The 26,518-nt window shown below is 39.1% G+C and overlaps 1 protein-coding gene and 1 pseudogene across 1 annotated transcript; one reads left to right on the top strand and one right to left on the bottom strand.

Annotated features, from left to right (window-relative positions):
* The first annotated feature begins 2,863 nt into the window (after window positions 1-2,863).
* On the top strand, window positions 2,864-3,901 carry LOC122657743 (chitinase 10-like). The gene is made up of 3 exons (XM_043852534.1): window positions 2,864-3,186; window positions 3,298-3,454; window positions 3,525-3,901. The coding sequence occupies exons 1-3, from the start codon at window positions 2,937-2,939 to the stop codon at window positions 3,892-3,894; spliced, it is 777 nt and encodes a 258-aa protein (XP_043708469.1). The 5' UTR covers window positions 2,864-2,936; the 3' UTR covers window positions 3,895-3,901.
* Window positions 3,902-6,262: 2,361 nt separating this feature from the next.
* Window positions 6,263-24,989, bottom strand: LOC122657744 (annotated as a pseudogene).
* Window positions 24,990-26,518: the final 1,529 nt, after the last annotated feature.

The following is a 26,518-nucleotide window of genomic DNA, read 5'->3' as shown; positions in this document are numbered from 1 at the left end:
GGTCATTTTTAAAAGCTGTAATTCTCGTTCTTCAATCGGTGATAAGAATAGATTTCGTTTTAAGATCAGTGTTTTGAAAATAAAAATTGGAATTTTTTGGGCGGGCGATCCTTTTCTAGCCGTTGGGTTTGGAATTTTTCTGGTAGGTGGTCCTCAAGCTCAACTACTCAAATCTGAATTGCTTTGGTGTTTGTTCTGTAACTGAAACCTGTCTATTAAATGAATGCCTGGTCATATTTGTATCCTCCTTGCAGAAGATAAAAAGAAAGAAACCTGAAACATACAAACTAGTTTAATGTATTTTAATCTCTCATACAACTCTCTAAATGCTTTGGAGCAATCTCTCCTAAGAGGGGTTTCGCAGAGGGGTTTCGGTGGTGGTGGGTGTCCTGACGGTGGAAGAGGATCGGAGGCAACAGTGGTGAGAAGAGGAAATGGGAGAAGAAGAAGTAAAAGGGAAAGTAGGGGAGGGCAAAATTGGAATAAAATGATATTAAGGGTAATTTGGGGTTTTAGAAATTTGTACATGCCACATCATCACTTAATGGCGTTTTTTAACGGTTAGGGTTCGGTTGATAGAATCTTTAAAAAGTAGGGGCGGGTATCATCATTTTTCAAAACTTGGGGATTGGGTTGATATTATGGAGACTTAGAGGGGAGGAGGATGAGAATTAAACAGGTCGTACCCTAACCGTTAAAAAATGCCGTTAGAATTAAACAGGCCCATAGCCCGATTGAGGCCTAGTTAATTCCCGATTCTAGTAACCAGATTATAGTCCAAGACCAATCGAGCTCGTCCAAGCCCGGCCCGATTAGATAAACGGGCAGTCATGGTGTAGGTACTGAGATTGGTGAAGCCTGATTAGGCCCAACCGAGACCGATCAAACCCAACAGATTGACCCCCCTACCTACGAGAACCATCTCGTACACCCTGGAGTGCAATTTGTGGGTTCCATCATGTCGGCTAGGGGTGTCAATGGGTCGGGTTGGGCCGGGCCTGCCTAAACCCTGACCCGACCCTAGAGGCCTTAACCCCGACCACGACCACGACCCCACCTGTCGGGGTCAAAAACTCTCAACCACGACCCGACCACCGCCGGTCGGTCGGGTAGGCTCGGTTGGTCTGAATTATGGCACCGTCCACGTGTCTCATTAGAACATGTTTTGTAACATAGGATCTCAACCTATGGAATGACTAATAAATATGTTGAAAAAATGGCGTGTGTATAAACTCTACAATTGTAACGATGTCCCCTTAATAGGCACGGAAGCTTATAGGGCTACAACTAAATAACAATCATGTCGGTGACTCTTTTTATGGTCTGATCAAAATAGTAGATGATTTACTCTTTTTATGGGTTCCCACTTCATGATGATGACAAAGCTAGTAGTTATCTATGTACAATTATCTTCTATTTTTTTTTTGTCAAAAAATACTTATATTAAGTATATAATATATATATATGTAATATTATATACCTATAATTAATACGAGTCGGGTCGGGCCGGGCAGGCTAGGCCGGATCTAAACCACGACCCGACCCGACCTGCAGTCGGACTATAACTAAACCCAAACCCGCCCTCGGGTCAAAAAATCGAGGTCGGGCCGGCGGGCTCGGATCGGGTTCGGGCGGGTTCGGGTCAGCCGGGCTTTATTGACACCCCTAATGTCGGCTCAGGGCGTACGAGATGATTCTAGTATGTGAACTTGAGCTGCACTACCCCCTTTGCAATATATTTAAGGGAAAAGAGCTCCAAAAGGTAGTGCGGCCCCTTTTTCCAAACATAGAGTGGCGTAAAATTACAGTTTCACCCCATGAAAGGTAGAAATCTCATTCCTATTGCCTGTTGATGCTTGCACGAATGCTCCCATCTGCCCCCACATTGGGGTTGAGCCACGCTGCCTCTCAGGAACCCTCTCCTATATTTTAAATACGTACTCCAATAAAAAATTTAAACCCGATAGGATGAAATGGAAATGATTGATAAAAGGAAGCACCTATTGCAATTTGTAGAGCAAAGAAGGAGTGTAATTTATTTATTTTTTGGTAATAAGAGGAGACAGAAGGAGTGTAATTGGATAAACAATAATCGGGTGGACAATAATTAATCATGGTGATGTTCGTTTTTTAGGGTTCTTAGTTAGGCGTCTAGGGCATCCCCAACCCCAACAGATCAGAAGATGATAAGCAACAAAAAAGATAAAGAAGAAAGATGGTGATGGATGGTCGATCTCCTTCATCCATCAATGGAGGTGCGCGCGCTTTGCTACCTCATCATCATCTTCATCGTCATCGGAGCTATTGGTGAGAATGTGGTGGGTGTCGACATTTTCACTAATTTACTTTGTTTAATAACATACACAATTAAACACGATAAACGTCTGGAACTGTGGAAGCTAGGGTTTCTGTTTCTGTGGTACATATTGTCATATACCATTATCATTTTTTTCAAGTTCATTTGGTTTTGACCTCCAACTTCATCCATCCAATCCAATCCATCCAGGTCATTCATATTGGGTTTTACCACACCTTCGTGGATATATCGCTTCAAGTGCTGCCCACTTTCTCTCTTTCTTCATACTTTATTCCTTCCTTGATAATAATCGCAAAGAGGAGAAGACAATTTGAAGCCAAGATTCAATGTACACATGCATCGGTAAATCTGTATAAATATATAACACAGACAGAGAGAGAGAGAGAGAGAGAGAGAGAGAGAGAGAGAGAGAGAGCCCAATTCATAGCTAGTTTGTTCCTTGTTATTCCCCAAGAAATTTAAGAAAAGGGAATATATAACAAACGTTTGATCTGTTTCGAGGAAGGATTTGGATTGGATGAGAATAATGGCCGCCATGGCCTTCTCCCCTTCTCCTCCTCTGTTTTCCATCTTATTCTCGTGGTGGTTGTTGTTGTTATGGTGGTATCCATTATTATTAATGACAACGAATACGGAAGCACGACCAAGCTTTGGGAATATTGGGGTTTCTTCTCTGGTGACGGAACAGATGTTCAACGCCATCTTTCTCCACAAGGATAACAATGCCTGCCCTGCCAAGGACTTCTACACTTACCACTCTTTTATCCAAGCCACCGCCTGCTTCCCTAGCTTCGGCAACGCTGCCTGTTTATCTACTCGAAAGCGTGAAATCGCTGCTTTTCTCGCTCAAATCTCACATGAGACCACAGGTAATTAAATCCATCATTCTTCTTCTTCTTCTTCTTCTTCTTCTTTCTTCTTCCTCCTCCTCCTCCTCCTCCTCGATCAAGGGAAAGACAAGTAACTAAATTAATATGCAGGAGGATGGGCCACAGCACCTGATGGGCCATATGCGTGGGGCTTGTGCTTTAAGGAGGAAGTGAGCCCACAGAGCGATTACTGTGACTCTACCAACAAGGAATGGCCTTGCTATCCTGCCAAATCTTACAAAGGCCGAGGACCCATTCAGCTCTCCTGGTACGTCTACTTAATTAATTAATTAATTATAACTTTAATTAATGCATACGTAGTATATGAATGAATGAAGGAATTACAACTATGGACCGGCGGGGAAGGCGTTGGGCTTCGACGGTCTGAGGAACCCGGAGTTAGTATCAAACAACTCCCTGACGGCTTTCAAGACGGCTCTCTGGTTCTGGATGACGGCCCAGCCACCAAAGCCCTCTTGCCACGATGTCATGGTCGGACGTTATGTCCTAACCTCCGTTGACTTGGATGCCAATCGTACGGTGGGCTTCGGCCTCGTCACTAATATAATCAATGGTGGACTTGAGTGCGGTAGGCCAGACGATGCACGCGTCAACGACCGCATTGGTTATTTCCAGCGATACGTCAAGCTCTTCAACGTCGACACTGGTCCGAACTTGGATTGCTCCTATCAGAAATCCTTTGCTTAATTAATTTCTCTCTCTCTCTCTCTCTCTCTCTCTCCCTTTTGGGACTATGTTTTTTTTTACGCCAACAAACTGGCTACGGCTATAGATGAGCCGGATGGTTAATTATTTAAACCAAATCAACGCTATCTCGTCCAATTACACACCATATTCTTCGTCAGTCTGGTATCTGATCCTATTTTATCGATCACATATATACCATCTTCTATTCTATTTATCTATGCATGATTTCAAATAAAATTACCAATATAAGATTAGAGTTCACAATGAGAAACACATAATGGCTTATGGCTCCAAACAGTATAGTGGGTATGAGATCGTTGTCCAGTCGTGTTACATTTGTATTAGCACAGGGTCAATAAGAATATGTAGGGACATCAACATAGATGCGATTTTTTTATTTCATGAGGGGAAGGACAGTACTTTTGCGTACTCGGGTGTAGAGACATTCAACCAGATAACCTTCTTATTTTTTCCATAGTGTATTTAGCATTTGAAGAACTTATCAAGCTTAATATATAAAAAGGGCAAAAAGAACGTTGCTGCATTCCCTTGCGCCCACATACAAGAGCGGCAAAATAACCAACCCACCCCTCATGTTGGATATATTCCTCTACGCGCCCCCTCATTGGCCCCCGTGTTGGTACAAGCCAACACAAACCACACTCATGTAGCAAAAACTTTTCGATAAAAAATGGTTATATGTGGAATCCTATTGTTGAATCCACTGATGTAAAGAAGGATCATCTCCAAGCGAAACCACAATTCAAGTGCACAACCAAACCATGTTGCTTAAGCGAAAGAGCATCCCAATAAGATATGAGAGATAGTCTCTTTACAACCACACCGAGTACAACAACCATCAATAGGTTGTGATTTCTTAGAATATCCTAATCGTCACCGTCCCTCCTCTTTTGCAACTTCAATTAGGGTCAGGGCTGAAGAGAATAATGATGATGTTATTATTGTTATTGGTGAAGCCTGATCTCAGTTCTAATCCAGAAAGTAATGTGGTGAATCTTCGGCGTGTTGTTCTGCCTTCAAAACGCTCGTAAAAGGCCAAAAAGTACATACATTGTGGTATTTGATATGTATTTCGTCCTATGTTGGTTCAGATTAGACCGAATGGATTTTTGGGGGTAGTTTTATACTTTCATGGATTAGGATTTTTCAATAGATTGTGGTTATTTAGCCTTTTTTCAGGTCAGTTTTGGTGTATCTTATTCTTCCAAAATCTATTCAACGGCGGCTATAGAGCATGAGCATATATGGAAGAATGATCGAAATTATCAAGGATTATAATTAGATTAAAAAAAGGGTCTTGCACAAAAAATGGGATCAAAGAGAATAATCCGGGCCATGTTTATAGGGTTCATTGCAAAGCCATTGAAGGGTTTCCTAATGGAAAGGGAAAAGTTGTGTGTGAATAGAAATTCCGTGTGCAACAGATGATTCTCTTCTCTTGATTAAACCGTTTTTTAACAATCCAAAGCAAAGAATGTGAAGGATTGAGAATAATTGTTATTTTGTTTTTGACTTGCTTTTCTTGGTTAATCCATTCTTTACAATCAAAGTTGTTGCAACGCATGAGAAATATTGAGAGTTATTTTAGCCACGTTTAACTTGCTTCTCTTGATTAAACCATTTCTTAACATCCAATTAAGGTTCTAAGCATGTGTAGGGTTGATCGACAATGATTATAACCATGTTTGACTTGCCTCGAGGCCTTCTGATCACAATTTCAACCAATATTAAAGATTAGATCTAGGGACCTTACCTCTGGACCTTAGTAGAACTGAAAAAATGAGGAAAAACCAAACAGTAAAAAGCAACAAACTAGAGCACAACGTGAGAGCTGGATGAACAAAATGATAGAGATTTTTTTTCAATTCCCCATGTGTTTGTACTTTTCCCACTTCAATTTTCATTAGAATCTTCTGGTTTTTATATTGGTAGCTCCATATATAGAACTCTACTGTGTTTGATATGATTTCTTGGAATGCATCATGCATTGACCTAGAACGCATATCAAATGCAACTTGAATTTCTAAATACTTTAGGAGTAGAAAAGGTTTTTGACGCCATGAGTGTGTGGGAGAATTAATGAATCTCCCACACCACATCAATCAAGACATAGGAATTATTAATAACATGGTCAAAGAGGAGAGACTGTGTCAGCGATGTGAGAATACATGCATGTTAATTTTCCTATTCCCATCTATACTTTTCGGAGCATAGCATACAAGATTTGATAGAATACATACCTATCACATTATATATGATGAAAATTAATTTATTGAAAATGATAATAGTAGGTTTTAATTCCAATGCATGCATGCATGGTTATTGATAAAATATATGATGGTGTAGACTACAGTTTATGTAAGACGATTTGAGCACCATACTGTGCATGAAGGGTAAAATTATTGAAAGGAGCATGAGCATATAAGATGGAGAAAGCTGAAATGAAAAATGTTGTAGAATCATTGCCAGAGCCATCTTTGCTTCAATCATTGCAAACTCTTGTCCAATGCATATTCTATGGCCCCAACCAAATGGCCGGGAAGAATGAAACTTGATTCTTTGTGGCTTTCGCAACCCCTTCCGAGAATCTCTCTGGCTTGAACTCATCTGCATCTTCACCCCAAAGTTCACGATCATGATCAGCAAGCATAATTGGTATTATGAGTTCCACCCCGGGTGTTTCATGTTCTTTTAAGTATACCGAGTAAGAAATACTACCTGTGGATATAATCTAAGCACTTCATTCAAAACCATGGTAACCTGCATCCAATTTATATATTTTAGAATATTTAAAAAAATATGCATGACAATGACGCCTTTTGATAATGATATAATGATGTTTCACTTTCAACTCATTGAAAACCCTTTTTATATATATAGTCTCATCTTAAAATTCTTTTGAGAATAAGACAAAGGAGGGATCAGAAATTAAAAGACAGTCTCATATTCTAAATACACCTATAGATGTAGTTGAAAGTAAAACAAAGGTAGGTAGATCGAAAACAAAGATTCCTTACAATTTTAAGGTGGTTTAATCCATCAAAATCTGGTTGTTGGTTCCCGAAGACTTGTAGGACTTCTCTTGCATTTTCTTTCATTCTTTTGTTCCTTTTGGTGGGTAAAAACCTGTTCATCATAAATAAGGAACATCTGAGGAGCTAGCTCCTTAATTGATTCAAATATATATCATGAAACTCTCTCTGCATTCTAATTTGCTTCTTATATATTTTGTAAAAAATAAAAATTTTGGATGGGTTTCGTAGATAGATAAGAAATGTAGGTGGGTGAGTTAAATACCTAAAGCCAGCTGGGATGTATAGAGACTGAAGAACCTGCATTGCGAGGCCGGCCTGCTCATCTTGCAAGTAGAAAATCCGTCTCCCTTCCTCATAGCTGCTTCCAAATGCAGTCCGGGAGATGATATCAGCAATTAAAGTTTGGAGTTGAGGCCAAACATCCAGTTCACAAGATCCCAGCTTTGATATAACCAACTTCTCCCATCTGCTGCTCCCCAACTCAGTACAACTTGCACAAAATGCTGGAAACATGTGTTAGATTTAAATATATTTAATATATATTTTATTTTATTTTAAGTTTCAAAATGTTTTGATTGCTTTGTTATGGTGTGGGACCCATGTGATCAAAGAAGTAATTCCAAAGGTTGTAACATTCTATGGGTACCCTAAAGTCTATTCATGGTCACTATCATGAGTGGGAAGGTAGGTCAAGGTTATTGAATGAGATTGATTTCTCAATTCATGACCATAGGTGATGTCTCTCCCTTTATGGGGTATTAAGGCTTTTATGGTCCTTAGTGGAGAATGACCCCTTATGGGGTTTTAAGGCCTTTATGGTCTTAGTGGAGAATGAATGAATTTTAAAGTCATTCATGACCCTTAGTGGGGAATGACCATGAATTTGGAATTAACCTCCAATTCATGTCCATATTCATGTCCATAAATCTTATTCTCCAATTTGGTCATAAGTGGATGGTTATTCTTGAAAATTTCAAGGGAGTGCAAGGATTGGTCTTGGGCCTATATAAACCCAACCAATTGCTTTGTAAGAGACATCTTTGGATACATGTTCATACCCATACTTAGCAATCACTAAGAGTATTATTCTCTCTCTCTCTCTTTTCTTCTAAGTGTGTTAGAGGGTTGCTGTGTTGAAGCTCTTGGCTCCTTCAAGGGACTAGAAGGACTGCTTCATCTTCTAGTTGGAGGTTGTTTTATCTTGGGGTAGCGGTGCAGAACACTCCTTGGCAGTAGGAGGCATCAATTACCTTAAAGGCAGCACCACAAGTGTGACTCAACCTCAAGCTTGTTCAAGTTGTTGAGGGTGTGGTTCTACATCAAATCCAAGCTTTGGTCTTCTCATTTCAGCTAAAGGTCAAGCCTAGTTTCTACTGCTTAATCTATTGTATTGCAATTCGTGTTGTTTCAATTATTTGTAAGTAATTGTAATACAATTACCCAACAAGTTTAAGGTAATTGATATTATAAGATCTCATGGCTGATCTTGGAGTTGTAAGCAACAAGGGTGATGCTTCGAACAACAATACCGCTGATGGAGCTGTCAATGAAGAAAATCCTTCAAACACAAGTATTGAAGGAGCAATCAACAACCAAGAAGGCGGAGTTCCTGTTAGCCGCAATGGTAAAGAGATTCCTCTTTTTCCTACCATTGACTCAATTCCCACCAATGTTATCCCGTCGGTGACGGAGCTTATCCCAGATTTGGGTAAGATGAGGATTATTTCTGAATTTGACAAGATCGAACAATTTGGAGGTTAAAACTTCAAACGATGGAGGCAAATGATATTGTTTGCATTAGCCCAAATTGGGGTGGTATTTGCCTTGACTGAACCCATGTCGAAAAAATGTAATGATCCTGAAAAGGAGGGCAAAAGGGTGGCTTGGGTTCAAGCGGATTACCAGTGCAAGAATCGAATTTTGAATGCATTATCAAATGACCTATACCATGTGTATAGTTCTTTGGAGTATGCATGTTCGATTTGGAATGCGTTGGTAAAGAAGTACTCTCTTGAGGATGCTGGTTTAAGGAAGTACTTGGTGGCTAACTTTCTAAGCTTTGCTATGAAAGATAGTGACACCGTCTTAAACCAAATTGATCAATTTCAAATTTTGGTTGAAAAGCTAGCAAAGGAAAAGATGGTTCTACCAGAAGAATTTGTGACCGATGCCTTGATTGAAAAGCTTCCATCTTCTTGGGATGCCTTTAAGGCGTCTATGAAACACAAGAAGATGGAGTTGACTCTAGACCAAATGATTGTAAGGATCAAAATTGAGGAAAAGAACCGGCACAAGGACAAGGGTGAAAAAGACCTTGGGGAAAGACGCCTAAAAGCGAACTTGGTAGAGACCAACAAACAAAGCAAGAAAAGGAAGAATCGCCAAGACAATGATGAACCTTCTTTCAAGAAGAAGAAACTTACTTGTTTTGTGTGTGGTAAGCTAGGACACTTCAATAAAGATTGTCGGTTCAGGAAGAAAAATTTGGAAAAGGTGAACCTAGTTGAAGATAACGTCTTTATTGCTATGGTCACGGAAACAAATTTGGTTGAAAAACCAAAAGATTGGGTATTGGATACCGATGTCACAAGACATATTTGTGGTGATCTGAAGATGTTTTCCTCTTATTCCATGAATACAGAGGATGAAAAGGTATTTATGGGGAATTCCCAAAGTGCTCCTGTTATGGGAAAAGAAAAAGTGACTTTGAAACTCACTTCAGGGAAGACTATGGTTCTCACCAATGTTCTTCATGTGCCGGATATTAGGCGCAATTTAATTTCAGTTCCTTTGCTTAATAAAGTTGGAATGAAATTGGCTTTTGAAAGTGATAAGGCGGTTATCACTAAAAATAATGTTTTTGTGGGGAAGGGATACCTTAGTGAGGGGTTGTTTGTACTAAGTGTTGAAAATATTATAATTGAGAAAACTAGTACTTCTTCTGCTTACATGATTGTCTCTTCTAACTTTTTTTTTATTTGTGACATGGTAGGTTGGATCATAGTAGTGTGAAATATATCACCAAACTATGCAAATTAGGCATGATCACCAATAAGGTGGAATCCCCCGTAAACAAGTGCATAACTTGTATAGAGGCAAAGTTAACCAAAAAACCTCACAAGACTATGGATAGGAAGAGTAATCTCTTGGAATTAATCCATAGTGACTTATGTAACTACAAGTCATATGAGTCTAGGGGTGGAAACAACTATGTCATAACTTTCATAGATGACCACTCTAGATATACCATGGTGTATTTACTCAAATCAAAGGATGAGGCCGAAAAGGCGTTCATATCTTACAAAATGGAAGTTGAAAATCAACTTGGTAAGAAGGTTAAAAGACTTAGAACTGATAGAGGGGCTGAGTACTTTAACCTTGATAAGTTTTGTGAGGAAAATGGAATTATCCATGAAACAACCGCTCCATACCAACCGGAATCAAATGGGGTTGCCGAAAGGAAAAATAGGTCTCTTAAAGAGATGATGAACTCTATGTTATTGAGTTCAGGTGTACCACTTGATATGTGGGGGGAAGCCATGCTATCAGCATGTTATCTATCAAATAGAATCCCACATAGCAAGACTGGTATGGTTCCATTTGAGAAATGGTTTGGTAGGAAACCAAGTCTAAAATATCTACGGGTTTGGGGTTGTTTGGCTAAGGTGTTGTTACCGGATTCCAAGAAAAAAAAATTGGGACAAAAAATATGTGATTGTGTGTTTTTGGGTTATGCTACAAATAGTACGGCATACCGGTTCATGGTGATCAAAGCCATGGATGATATTATTGAACCAAATAGAATCATAGAATCAAGAGAAGTTGAGTTTTTTAAAAAATTATTTCCCTTTAAGTCCATCTTACCTATAAGTAAGGATAGTCAATTGACTAATGGGGAAATTGAGTCAAATGAAAGGGTTACCAATCAAGAATTGAGTAATGATGACGAAAGTCGGCCTAGGATGAGCAAGCGACTCAAAAGACCCAAATATACAGATGATGAGTGGCTTGTCTATTTAGTAGACAAGGATCCTCTTACATACAAAGAGGCTATTACATCACTGGATGCTGTCTTTTGGAAAGAGGCAATCAAGAGTGAACTAGATTCAATCTTGGCGAATAACACTTGAGAATTGGTGGATTTACCATTCGGGTCCAGAACTTTGGAAACCAAGTGGATATTTCGAAAGAAATTAAAAAGTGATGGGTCACTTGATCGTTTCAAGGCCAGACTTGTTGTCAAAGGTTTTAGGCAAAAGCCTAATATTGATTACTTTGACACATTTGCCCCGGTGTCTAGAATTACCACGATAAGGGTTATGTTGGCAATGGCGTCAATATATAACCTGGTCATCTATCAAATGGATGTGAAAACGATATTTCTTAATGGGGACTTAGAGGAGAAAATTTACATAAAGCAACCAGAAGGTTGTGTTGTAATTGGCCAAGAGCGAAAGGTTTGCAAACTTCGGAAATCCTTATATGGATTGAAGCAAGCACCGAAGCAATGGCATGAAAAATTGGACAAGGTTCTAATTTCAAATGGGTTCGTTGTAAACGACGCTGAAAGATGCTTATATAGTAGGTTTCATGGTGGTAAGGGTGTATTCATACTACTATATGTAGATGATATGCTCATAATGGAAACAAACTTGGAAATGGTTAATCAAGCTAAGAAACTTTTGATGTCTAGTTTCGACACAAAAGACTTAGGAGAGGCTGATATGATCCTTGGGATCAAAATCACCAAGCAAGGAAATTATATTTCATTATCCAAGGCCCGTTATGCAGAAAATATACTTAAAAAGTATGGGCACCATGAAGTTTCAGCGGTTAAAACACCTTTTGATATGGGGTGTCACTTGAAAAGGAACCTAGGTGAACCAGTGAATCAAAAAAGATATGCTCAAATTATTGGTTCGGTCACATATCTAATGAATTGTACGCGTCCAGATATTGCCCTTGCGGTAGGAAAGTTGAGTCAACATACTCATAATCTAAGTAAGGAACATTGGAGCGCGGTTGATAGGTTATTAAGGTACCTAAAAGGCACTATAAACTATAGTTTACACTATAGTGGTAAACCAGCAGTTTTGAAAGGGTATTGTGATGCAAATTGGATTTCGGATACAAACGAGTCCTTAGCTACTAGTGGATATGTGTTTACACTAGCAGGCGGTGCAATCTCATGGAAGTCTACAAAGCAATCTTGTGGGACAGGCTCTACCATGGAAGCTGAGTTCATAGCCTTGGAAAAGGCAGGAACAGAAGTCGAATGGCTCAGAAACTTAATGGCGGGTATTCCATTGTGGCAAAAATCGGCGCCATCGGTATCACTACATTGTGATAACCAAGCGGCTATACATCTAGCCAAGAACCCGATATACAATGGTAAAAGGAGGCACATACGTCTCAGACACAACCTTGTGAGACAGTACATAGATGAAGGAATGATAGCTATCGATTATGTGAAGTCAGAAAGTAACCAAGCTGACATGTTCACAAAGCCTATGTCTGTCAAGAACTTGTGTAGTGCATCTACAGGAATGGGGTTAATGCCTAATCCATAGGTCATGTGATGGACACCCTACCTATGTGAAGAGGCTAAATGCCTGAATTAGGTTCAAGGGGTACAAACAAAATCATCGGTTGACCGATTTTGTACTACTACTTGTATAAATATTCATTCCAAGCTGTAGATGGTGAAAGTAGTACTACCACAAAGAAAGAGGTTGAGCGGTAAAGCTCTTAATTAGTCTAATCCCAGGAAATGTGGGGGTGTGTCAGTTGTGGTGCACACCAGTGACTAACCTAAGTGAATGTAGGGGGTGTGGCCGCCGCCGATGAGAACTTATAGGCGAGTTCTCTAAAACATTCATGAGTTCAAGATAAGGGATATGGCCGGTTCAAAAGTCCAAAGTGATTTTATGATGTGTAGCGCAAGAGTCGACCTATGGGATATGGTTGATGGGACGGTCAGCTACACTAATGAGAAAAGGTTCAAGGAGTCTGACTCCACCTCTACTCTGTAACGCGGTTCATTAGACCTAGTGTAGGTTCAAGTCCGGAAGACACCTACAACGATGTGTCCTATAGTGTCTAATTCAGTCACAGCATGTGTGTCTCGTGTCGTTTTAAAACTTGTGGGGGATTGTTAGATTTAAATATATTTAATATATATTTTATTTTATTTTAAGTTTCAAAATGTTTTGATTGCTTTATTATGGTGTGGGACCCATGTGATCAAAGAAGTAATTCCAAAGGTTGTAACATTCTATGGGTACCCTAAAGTCTATTCATGGTCACTATCATGAATGGGAAGGTGGGTTAAGGTTATTGAATAAGATTGATTTCTCAATTCATGGTCATAGGTGATGTCTCTCCCTTTATGGGATATTAAGGCTTTTATGGTCCTTAGTGGAGAATGACCCCTTATAGGGTTTTAAGGCCTTTATGGTCTTAGTGGAGAATGAATGAATTTTAAGGTCATTCATGACCCTTAGTGGGGAATGACCATGAATTTAGAATTAACCTCCAATTCATGTTCATATTCATGTCCATAAATCTTATTCTTCAATTTGGTCATAAGTGGATGGTTATTCTTGGGAATTCCAAGGGAGTGCAAGGATTGGTCTTGGGCCTATATAAACCCAACCAATTGCTTTGTAATAGACATCTTTTGATACATGTTCATACCCATACTTAGCAATCACTAAGAGTATTATTCTCTCTCTCTCTCTTTTCTTCTAAGTGTGTTAGAGGGTTGCTGTGTTGAAGCTCTTGGCACCTTCAAGGGACTAGAAAGACTGCTTCATCTTCTAGTTGGAGGTTGTTTTATCTTGGGGTAGTGGTGCAGAACACTCTTTGGCAGTAGGAGGCATCAATTACCTTAAAGGCAGCACCATAAGTGTGACTCAACCTCAAGCTTGTTCAAGTTGTTGCGGGTGTGGTTCTACATCAAATCCAAGCTTTGGTCTTCTCATTTCAGCCAAAGGTCAAGCCTAGTTTCTACTGCTTAATCTATTGTATTGCAATTCGTATTGTTTCAATTATTTGTAAAGAATTGTAATACAATTACCCAACAACATGGACTACATATAAGAAGCAGGAGATCGAGAAATTACAAAGGCTGGGTTCATAATCCTTCTGTGTTTAGCCCATTTGTCTCCCTCATGATTAAAAAGGCCATGCATGTGATAACAGCTTCAATAGTGGGTTCGCTTTGGGCTTCATAATGTGACCAGACTTGTTCGAAAAAATGGAACTCATAAGATTGGGATCCAAAATGAGCAACCTGGGAGTTGTTCCAAACCAGTAACCCGACACCTTCTTCTTACCTACAATTCTCAATTATTAACAGTTGCCTTAATATATATATATATATATATATATATATATATATAGTATACAAACTTTACCAAACAGTAATGAAGATTTTGTTGATATTATTAACAAAATCAAATGCCAACAGTGGTATGTCAATATTACTATTGTCATATCATCAGCCCATAAGATCGACACTATAGCCCTGGTTGACTCGGGAGCACAAATGAACGCATACAAGAAGGGTTAGTCCCAACCCAATATTTTGAAAAGACAACTCAAAAATTAACAGGCAAATGGCTCAAGACTAAACGTAAATTATAAATTATCGACGTTCACATCCGCAACCAAGGAGTTTGCTTAAAACAAGTTTTCATATTAGTAAAAGACCTTAACACTGAAGTTATTCTAGGACAACCTTTCCTAGAACTCGGCCTAACTCTATTTAGGCTACCCTTAGTTCTAAGATCTTCTCTCCTTTTCTATTTTACTTTCCGGCAGTCCTCAGGGAGTTGCGTTGCGAGTATTAGTTGGCTTTTAGGGCCGTTGGGCAAGAGGTAAGACCCGGTTTGCGGTTAATTAGCAACTAAGATCTCCTTCACCCTTTGGTGGATGGAAGTATACCTTAGTTAGGGGATATGTTCCGATAACTATGAGTAGACTTAGTAGAACCATGTCTTCGAGACTAGTCGGCGACTTCAGTTCGCCAAGTCAAATAATTAGTAATGAAGTTCTAACAAGTGACCTTGATCGTCCCTTCAAAAGCTGGACCTTACCTAAGGTCCCAACCAAAGAAGTTTACAAACAAGAATGGTATAGTTTCACGAAACTATCAAGACCGTAGAACAAACTATCAATTACTCTCCGGATATGGAAGAGATCCAACTCTTAGACCCTTCAAATCTTAACAAATTAAAAAAGGATTTTAATTATATCCATATAGGACTTATACAAGTAGCCATCAAACCCCCGCACAGGAAGGGCTCAACGTAGCCCTCCCGCTTGCTCTCGAGGATCAAAGGTTCTGCAATTTGATGATTCCCTTCTAGGGATGATAGAAACTAGTCTTCACAAGGCCAGTTTATTTCAATTGTTACCCGGACATAAACTTATCCTTAAATGATGCAAATCTTACGGATACCTTAAAAGTTAACATCCTTACAAGTGGTTACAAGATGAAACAAGGTTCTATACCAATTGCTATAATCCATAGAATCGATACAAGGCCATGAGAACTTTAAGACCCAAGGCTCTAAGAAGAACTATCAAAGGACAAACCACGTTCATAGAAAGCGGACTTTGTCCATTCAGAAACGATTCACCCTAAAGCAGTGAGTGGAAAGACATTAAGTTTCCGACAAAATGGTGTCTCCAGGCACCTTGCCCGAGTCACTTGTTGAACCCAACATGGCGTTGAATCTATAAACCAAGATCAGGGCGGAATGGTTACTATAACATTCCGGAGGAAAGATAAACAAATAAAACCAAATCTGAAGAGTTTGAAAAACTCGGCCAAGTCCCAAGTAGAGCTTCAACCTCTAGTTCTCTAACAAGTCTCCACTTAGAAAATCAAAGGTTACAAGAACAAATAAGGTCCTTACATATTCTAGGATTACAAACTCAAATTAACGATAATGTCACCCAAGGAATTTATGAACAATGAGTCTAACAAGTCTTCTCCTTCAAATGAACCACTTCACCAACTCAAATGACATGCAACACGAAGCAAGGTTCTTTGTCATATGATAGAAGACTATGAGATAGACAAACCCAAACTCGAGAATAGATTTCAATTCACCCAGAACGCTGAAAAAAGAGAATGGTTTTTAGCTACTTCTCGAAAGAAAAACAACAAGAAATCAAGAACCTCTCGGTATGACAAAATGAGAACCATCAAGGTAGATGTTATGTTCTTTACATATTTAGACATCTATACAAGTAATAACAACATTCCTTATCCCTTTTCAAACATCAATGCCGAAAGAAGGTGTACCACACTGAAATTGGCGATGACAAGATCATAGAGACAATACACCCTCCTGGTTCAAATGTTAAATTAAAAATTAACAACACAGAAATCTTGGCAACACCCTTTAGATCCATTGAAGGTGTTTCTGATGGGTCCAAGAAAATTATTGAACAAACAAATTACACAAACCAGTATTTACAAACCATAGGAAGTCAACTAATTAGAATAGAAAACTTAGTTCAAAAAGACACTCCTATTGAACCAACGTCTCTAAATCAAGCTAGTACTTCCTCAACAACAACAACAACTCTGTTCAAACCTTTCACGATTTCGAACAAGAGTTTAAAAAACTTAAATACTCAAGAAAACAGAGATCTAGTAAGCCAAATTTCCACAAGATTGCAAAATTTGATTGTCCCTGATACACCTCAAAAGGAAACACAAGGAAGCTCTGCTTCCAATGTGGCGAACATCCAACAAATGGATTCCTCTGAATCATCCAGTGATGAGGAGGAGCAGGAACAAGTAAATGCTATTACTAGCCCATATATGAACAATAATTATTATCCTAGACCTACTTACCCGGACCTTCAAATTGAACAAAGAAGGAATTTTCCCAAGCAAATTACCAAAGTGGTACCATATATGAATGGAACATAGATGGTATGTCGGATTATAATCGGCTAACAAACTCCAAGAAATGACCATGGTGAGCAATGCTCATCGGATCAAGAACATACCTGATCAAGCCATAGCGAAAATAATCATTTCCGGGTTTACGAGTCAACTTAAAGGTTGGTGGGATAATGTTCTCATTGGCGAAAAAGAATCCATACTAAATGCCATTCAAACTAATGAACAAGGTCTACCAATTATGATAGGAGACCAACCAGATTGAAGATCTTGTAAACACTCTAATTTTTAGTATAACCAAGTATTTTTAGGAGATCCCACAAGACTCAAGGATAGGTCTTACGAACAATTATCAAACCTCAAATGTAAAAAATTACACGATTTCAAATGGTATAAAGACACATTCATGACCAAGGTCCCGACTAGGGAAGATGCAAATCTCCCCTGTTGGAAAGAAAAATTCCTTCTTGGGTTACCCGGTTTATTTTCGGAAAAACTCAAACAAAAATTAAGAGAAGAAAACAATGGGAAATACCCTATCAAACCCTCACCTATGGTGATCTCATAAGCCTAGTACACAAGGAAGGATTAGCCTTATGTACAGATATCAAACTTAGAAAACAAATTAGAAAAGAATCAAAATCCTACAAACAAGAATTAGGGGATTACGTGAAGGTTTGGTTTCGATTCAAAAATCACTTGCTCAAAAGAAACATAAAAGCCATAGGCATAACAGGGAAAAATAGATATTCAAGTAAGTACAAGACAAGAAAAGAACCGGATAAAAATTTAGAAAATAAATCTAGCCCAAAGAAACAGAGACCTTACAAAAGAACTTTCCAAAAATCAAGACCAACTCAAAACACCAAGATGGTTGTTACAATTGTGGTAAACCAGGCCACATAGCCAAATCGTAGACTAGCAAAAAGATCAACTCACTCATAATGCCCGATGATACCAAAATCCAACTCTTAGCCGATTTGGGTCAAAACAGTTCAGAGTGAAAGCGAAACCCAAGAAAATGAGTTAAACCAAATTGAGTCAAACGGTGATAGTGATGAACAGGCTTCTCCTTGTAATTGTAGCCAAGGAGTTTTACTCGCAAAAATTGTGATGATTCGAATCATCAAAATCTATAAACATGATACAATCAAGTTCGGGACTTAAAACCTTTAACAAACCGGAAGAATTTCTCAACTTTGTTGATCAAATCAAAGATAAACATACCAAGACTTTATACCTCCAACATGCCCAAGAACTCTTACAACGAGTCTCATCAACAAAACCCCAAACTAAGGCAACCCCTTATAACATAAAGAATATTTATAAGAAGTTTGACAAAACTCCTACTTCTTCTCAAAATCCGGATCAAGTTAAAATTGCCGGTTTAGAAGCTACTACAAATGATCTAAAGACTGAAATAAAAATATAAAAGCGAGACATAGCAAGTTTAAAGAAGTTTCAAAAAAATCGAATTAGAAGAAGAAGAAGACAACGATATACAAACTTTACCAAGCAGAATGAAGATTTTGTTGATATTATTAACAAAATCAAATGCCAACGTGATGTATGTCAATATTACTATTGTCATATCATCAGCCCATAAGATCGCACTATAGCCCTGGTTGACTCGGGAGCACAAATGAACTGCATACAAGAAGGGTTAGTCCCAACCCAATATTTTGAAAAGACAACTCAAAAATTAACAGGAGCAAATGGCTCAAGACTAAACGTAAATTATAAATTATCGAGGCGTTCACATCCGCAACCAAGGAGTTTGCTTAAAACAAGTTTTCATATTAGTAAAAGACCTTAACACTCGAAGTTATTCTAGGACAACCTTTCCTAGAACTCATAAAACCTTTCACTTTTTTGGATCAAGGAATTACAACAACTATCCTAGGTAAACAAGTCCATTTCCAGTTCTTTGAACAAGCGAACAAAAGAAATAGACCTGCTCAAAACATTAGCCATTTCAGGAAGCGGAACAACTATAAGTCAAATTCAAAGTAAACAAAAACATCTACAATATCTAAAACAAGAAGTCAACCATAGGACTATTGAACAAAAACTCCAAGAAAGAACGGTTCAAAAACAAATTTCTAATACCAAGGCCCAAATTGAGAAGGAACTCGTTCGAGTTTCTGATGCCTTTGCAACCTGAGACATAGGCACATTGTTCATCTTCCCTATGAACCAAGCTTTTCAGATAAGGATATCCCTACAAAAGCCAGACCTATTCAAATGACCCAAGAACTACAAGAAGTTTGTAAAAAGAAATTCAAGACCTCCTTAATAAAAATCTAATCGGTAAAAGCAAGTCACCTTGGAGTCATGCGGCTTTCTACGTTAATAAAAATGAAATAGAAAGAGGAACACCCAGGACTTGTCATAAACTACAAACCTCTAAATGAAGCATTACAATGGATTAGATATCCTATACCAAATAAAAAAGAATTACTTCAAAGACTTTACCAAGCCACAATCTTCTCAAAGTTTGACCTCAAATGCGGATATTGGCAAATCCAAATCCACAAAGAAGACCGTTACAAAACGGCTTTCACCACACCATTTGGGCATTATGAATGGAGCGTAATGCCTTTTGGTTTAAAAATGCCCCTAGTGAATTCCAAAACATTATGAGCGACATCCTAAACCCATACGGCCAGTTCATAATAGTCTATATTGATGATGTTCTAGTCTTTTCCAAATCCATTGAACAACACTTCAAACATCTTAGGAGTTTCTTCCACACCATGAAAAACAAGTGGTTTAGTTCTTTCCCGAGAAAAAGATGGAGTTATTCCAAACCAAGGTTAGATTCTTAGGGCATTACATTTACCAAAACCAAGTCATCCCTATAGAAAGATCTATAGCTTTTGCGAGATAAATTCCACTGATCAAATCCTAGACAAAAAACAATTACAGAGGTTCCTAGGAAGCCTAAATTACGTCGAGATTTCATCCCTCAAATTAGCCAATTATGTAAAGATCTTTACTCTAGGCTCAAGAAAAACCAAGCCCATGGACTTCAAACCATACAAAAGCGTTCAAGATATTAAAAAAATTAGTCAAGGAAATCCCTTGTCTAAAACTTGCAGATCTGCACTTTTCAAGATAGTTGAGGCGATGCCTCGAACTTGGGTACGGAGGTATCCTTAAACAAGTCCAAGATGATAAAGAACAATTAGTCGATTTGCTTGAGGAGTTTGGAACCCGGCCCACAAAATTATAGTACCATTAAAAAGAAATCCTTTCGGTAGTTCTTTGCATCCAAAAATTTCAAGCGATCTTCTAAACAAGAAATTTTTAGTAAGAGTTGATTGCGGTGCGGCAAAACAAGTTTTGAAAAATGATGTTCAAAATATTGCTTCAAAACAGATTTTTGCAAGATGGCAAGCCCTTTTATCGAGTTTTGATTTTGACATAACTTACATAAAAGGAGAAATGAATTCTATTCTGATTTCTTGACCCGTGAATTCTTGCGGGTCCTAAAACGATTTCTATTATCATGGCTCCAAAGGAGCCCCCAAACCAAGCATAAAATCAAAGGGTTCCTATGCCAAACCTACTTCTTCAAATCAACTAATCAAAATGTCCCCTTCCAAAACAGTAGTTGAAAGTGTTCCCTTCACCCAAGTCGTGGCTAGTCAGTCCACTCAAATAGTTCCTAACACAAGGTCATCTCAGCACTCTCTAGACCAAGCTCCTCCACAAGGTGTCCAAACCAGTTTCTTCCCAAAACTTACCCAAGAGTCAGTATATCCTCAAACAAGCCCATCAAGACATTTTTGCCCTTGATGACCGGTTCACTAAAGGCCGCAACACGCCCTGTGGAAGTAGCAAGAAGGGCTTTTTCCAAGGTTGGGATTTCTATTCCCCAAATAGTTCAAAAAGTCAAGAATTCTATGAGTTCATCCTAGTTGATACGGATTCTATACGTATCAAACAAAATTTCGACAAAATTGATCCTAGTCCGGTTACCCATACTTGATAACCATTTTACAAATTATCGAGTTCAAAAGATTGGGGTACACATCCCCTCTCTACAAAGAGGTTCTCTCAAAACTACCAGCCCGGGAATACCACTATTTTGACTACATGGATGCTTGGCACCATGCTTTCTGTTTCAAAATAGCAAGAACCAACATTCCCGGTTCTTTTGTTTCGACTTCAAGTTCTCGACCCAATTCCAAATTGGTTCCCTCGTTGGTGGGCCGCCTTTGGGCCAATTAGTGACATTTTGCCGGATCAAGTGTTCGATGCTTTAAGCATTTATTGCCGACACGAACAAATTCCGAACAACCGAGATCTCCGAGGTTCTTCATCCATTGCCGTCGGCTTGGATCGTTTATTGGGAGTATGCAATTGGACAATCCGAAGGCCCCGATTGCTCTACCCCTTTTCTACAAAGAAACTTGAGAGTCAAGTGGTGGGACAAGTGTGATGCGAGAAGGTGTACCCCTGAGGCCCTTACTCAATCCCTCACAAAAGCCAAAACTCAAGCGGCCCTCATGAAGGATCGGACAAATCCGATGCTGATGAAGACGCCTCAAGCTAAAAGCCAAACAAGGTGAGATCGAGGCCCAGTGGCTGCCCTCGATCTTGAAGAAGAAAAAGAAGAAACCGGTTCAAGTGTTGGGTCCATTGACCCCCACCTCCATGAAGGTCAATATGCCCAAGATCCAAATGATGGTGGACCTCATCGACCAACAGTTCTCTTCAACAAGGTCCACCGGAAAGGTCCGTAAGCCAAACATCAAAAAGAGTGGGCCTTTAAGCCCATGGGTTAGTCTCCAAACCACGATATTGGAGAATCGTCGCCATGACGACATCATAAAAATGGCTCGACCAAATGACACGTGGCTGTATCAAAAGTCGTGTCCGTCACTATCTCTCGGTCCTAGATAGTCAAGCCACCACTGGGCCCATTCAAATACGGTGAACCATCTAAACCAAACCAATGAGGAAAAGCAGTGTTTCGACACGTGGAATGCCTCGGTGCGGTTTTTGAAGCTTTTCAAAGATTCCAAGTTCTACCAACAAAGTGGTGAATAGTAAAATTGACTTTTCTTGTGGCACTACGGACCAAAACCTTTGCGCCCCGCTCCAAAGTCAAGACTGCGGGCCCACGCCCACATGCTTCTACGCTCTACCAAAGATGCCTTCAAGATAAGGTTTGCTTTCGGTGGAAAAGTAAAGCGATCAAAGCCTCAAAGCTCTATAAGACCCCTCTTCTTCTCCATAGAGAAGGAGGAGAATCTCTGAAGAGAAAAATAGAAAGCACGCACATGCTTGTAGCTCGACTCTTCAAGTTCTTACACCAAGTTACTTCAAGTATTTTTAATTTTATTTCTTCAAGTGTATATATATATATATATATATATATATATATACACGTACTTGTTTTTCACAAGCCGACTTTACTTCCTTCCATTTCAAGTACTAGTACATAGCCACATAGGGGAAATAATAGAAGTTCTGGATTATTGGAGGATCGGAGGACATATATATAAATAAATCCTTACAAACCATAATATTACAAATAAACAATTTAAATTATAGTATTAATTCCTTTACCTATATATGGAAGAATTCCCTCATATTAATAATTATTTATTTGACCTTATGATTAGATTCATGCATGTGTCATCATAAACTCTCACCCCCTATTGCATAGGGTCAAGAGAATCCCTCTCTAATTCAATCGAACGGAACTGATCGATGACAATAGTGAGGGGATTCCTCTTTCACCTTCACCTTCACCTTCACCTTCACCTTCACCTTCATTTGCCTAATTCTAAAGATGGACTTAGAAATTTCTGATAACAAGAAATGCAAGTCGATCAATTCAATTTGAATCAGCTGATTCCAATCCAATTCTTAAACCTTGGATTTGATGCCCCCCCCTCCCTCTCTCCCAAAAGGGCAATTAAAAATTGGGTTAATTCCAAATGGCCCCCTGAAAATGGCCAAGCGTATGGTTGCTCCCCTGAATTTTCACTAATGTAACGTGCCCCCTTGCTTTCTAAACTAAGTACCAATATAGTCCTTCCCATTAGTCTGAGATGTTACAACATAACGGATCTCAATTTTTGAACTTTGATAGACCATTCTGTCCTTATGGGTAAAATGACCAAAATGGCCTTACCTGAAAAAAAAAAAAAACAAAAAAACATAAAAAAAACCTGCAACTCATCTTCCCCAAATCCTTTAGTGTTTGGGGAAAAAAGATTTGGAGAAGATGAGTTCTTGAATCAGATGTCGGAGAAATTGGAGTTTGAAGGGCAAAACCCTATTTTCAAAATCAAAGAGATTCACAATGGAGAAACGAGACTGGGTCTGCAGATTCCATCTTCTTCCTCTATCCACTCTGCCCACTCTGCGCCCTTTCCTGCATTTCCTGCAAATCATCCCCAAATAAAAAAAATAAAAATAAAAAAACCAGTTGAAGACTCAAGGAGATCTGAAGTCCCTAAGCCCCTTCTCTTTGTCTTCGGCCTTCCCATTCTGTGCCGTAGATTTCCTCAAAACATCGCCATTGGATCCGACTCCATTTCTACCCATCCGATTATAGTAGCCTCAACGCTTCTGATTTTGATGTCAAACTTGGATCGAAGGAAGGTCCTGGTTGTAGGAAGGAAGACTCCAAATATGAACCTTGATGGATGCAAGGCTGCTGAGATATAATGAGTTGAAGTGCAACAATGAAGAAACAGAGAACCGTAGGTGTTGAACTTAAGATTTCTGATTCCTCAAAAACAAGACTCAGATCAGGCCCTCTTAAGGATCTAAGGAAGCTCTGGTGCAGGGGAATGGAGTTCCAAAACAACAACTCAATAGATGCTCTGGTTGCAGAAATCGGCCAAGTTGATTAAGCAACTCAAAATTAGGAACTAAGTCTGCTGCGCCGTTTCCTGCATTTCCTGTAAATCATCCCCAAATCAAAAAAAAAAAAAAAAAAAAAAAAAAAAAAAAACTAGTTGAAGACTCAAGGAGATCTGAAGTCCCTAAGCCCCTTCTCTTTTTCTTCGGCCTTCCCATTCTGTGCCGTTTCCTTAAACTCATCCCCAAATCAAAAAAAAAAAAAAAAAAAAAAAAAACCAGTTGAAGACTCAAGGAGATCTGAAGTCCCTAAGCCCCTTCTCTTTCTCTTCGGCCTTCCCATTCTGTGCCGTTTCCTTCAACTCATCCCCAAATCGAAAGATAAAAAAAAAAAAACTCAGAATCTGAAGTCTGAAGGCGAGATTGCGAGAATCGTTGAACCATTGCGGCTCTAAGGGTGATTTGTGGCTGGTAACAGAACCCTATGTGTACTGCTCTCCTCTTCCGTCTATAGTATACTCTGCTATTTCTTCATTGTTTCTCCATTTCTTTGCTTCTTCCAAGTAGATAGTTTCGTTTCTTTTTGTTGGGGAAGATGAGTGTGCAGGAAATTGTTCTATTTCAAATTCAAAAATTCATCTTCCCCAAACCCTAATCGATTTGGGGAAGATGGGTTGTAGGGATTTTTTTTTTTTTTTGGTTTTTTTTTCAAATAAGGGTATTTTTGTCATTCTATCCTATCAAGGGGCAGAATGGTCCATAAATTTTCAAAAACTAAGTTCTGTTATCACTTAACGTCTCAGACTAACGGGAGGGACTATATTAGTACTTAGTTTGGAAAACAGGGGGTATGTTGCATTAGTGAAAATTCAGAAGGGCATTTGAAATTAACCCTTAAAAATATTGTCACATGCCATACAAACTTGGTAAATCTAAACATCTGAATGGAAACGGAGTAATAGTTCAAACCAAAAAACAAAAAATTTAAAATAAATTGGGTAACAGTATCTCATACTATAGGCCTGGATGGTTTGATGATCAAAGGGAGCAACACGCGGCACAATATCATGGGATAGGTTCATGGGCTTGGACCTAGCTTGATTGAACAGCCTCTGGTTCTCTTTCAGGTTACCAAACAATATATTATATGGAGCGACTTTGATGCCTTGTTCCTTGAGAAGCCTCTCAAGCTTCTTGGGCCTCCACCATATCCAATCCAATATCCTCCACCCCCATGCCACCACCAAAACACCCAATATTACAATTGATATCGACCCAAATTCTCCCATCGATCGATCACTACTGCTACTACTAAGATTAGAGCTTCTTAAAAGACTCAGAGTCACCCAAAGTGTAAAGAACCAATAATATGAAGATAATTGTGTTGTACCTTATAGAGATATATCACAGTATATATATAAAATTGTGAAGGAGCAATAATATCCTCTTTGATGTAAGGTGATTGATCCAATCATGAATGCAATCTTATCTACAACTAATTGCTACCTTATGTACATCAATTAGATGGAGAAATACAAGGAAAGTAGGTGGGAGAATATATGGAATATACAGTCATTGGTGTAATCTACAGCCTGTGAAGAGATACCGATAATAATCCCCCTCAAGTTGGAGAGTGCACGTCACAATTCAACTTGCGAGTTAGAGGGAAAAAATCGATGTAGCCCAAAGGTTTGATGAGAACACCTACAATCTGTAATTTTGAAGAAACATGAGCCATGGATAAGGTACCTGATTGGATCTTGTCCCTAATCAAATGACAATCGAGTTCGATATGCTTGGTACACTCATGGCAGACGGGATTGAAAGCAATATGTCACACCCCTATCCCGACAAGGGATAAAGTACAATATTAGGGTATGATTGGGGTGACACGCGTCATCCCACCTCACCGCCAGGATTTTGATGCAGTGGCCAACTCACAGTCATAAATCAATATTAAAATACAATAATATCAGAGTGCGAAAGACAAAGGAATATTACATTCCAAGATAGGTCAGAGTTTGCGGAAGCGTAAATGAAATAATTATAAGATGTTCATTGGCTAATGATAATAAGTAACATAGTTACAAAATTCCTATGACCATCAAGAAGCTACCAAAAAGGTAAAACATAAAAGTTACAAAGCACTAAGCTCTCAAAAATAACAAAACGGAAACGAGCTCAAGTAACAGTATAGCCCGTAGGCACAATCATCATGGGCAACCATCGCCATGATCCTCAGTCACAGTCTCTGGCTCCACAGTAATCATCTGCATCTAAATCTAAAAAGAATATGTACACGGGGGTTAGCTCCACCGAGCTAGTGATAGAGAATAGAGGATGCACAATCACACAATCACAAATAGTCCATGGTGCATGCCATTATTAATTCATTTACCACCTAACACACAATGCTAAGTCAATGGGTATATGCTACTGCAATAACTTGGGGAGACACTGTGGATCCTTCCATTCTCACCATAATGCAACCTCAATTATTACTATGGGGCTCGTGCCGATCGTAGCCATCACCACCCAGAGGCAGACCCCGATAACCATTACTACTCCTGGCCTGGCCTCTCTAACTCTCCACAGGCAGCAGGTGCTCTGGCTACCCAACACCTAAACCCCTGTTGGTAAGGGTCGTAGCATAGGGAACTGAGCCTAACCACAGATATACTATATGAATCCTATCGTGTTGAGAAGTACATCCATGTGTGTCGACGTCCCATTCCATCTAACACCCGGGTACCAGCAGAACACGACGCATACAGGTAATAGTGAGATGCAATATACAATTCCACGTAATCCGGGGGTT

This window comes from Telopea speciosissima, chromosome 4 (genome assembly GCF_018873765.1).
Source record: "Telopea speciosissima isolate NSW1024214 ecotype Mountain lineage chromosome 4, Tspe_v1, whole genome shotgun sequence".
Classification (NCBI taxonomy): Eukaryota; Viridiplantae; Streptophyta; class Magnoliopsida; order Proteales; family Proteaceae; genus Telopea; species Telopea speciosissima.
The sequence above is the reverse complement of the archived record's forward strand: the minus strand, read 5'-3'. Positions and strand labels throughout refer to the sequence as shown.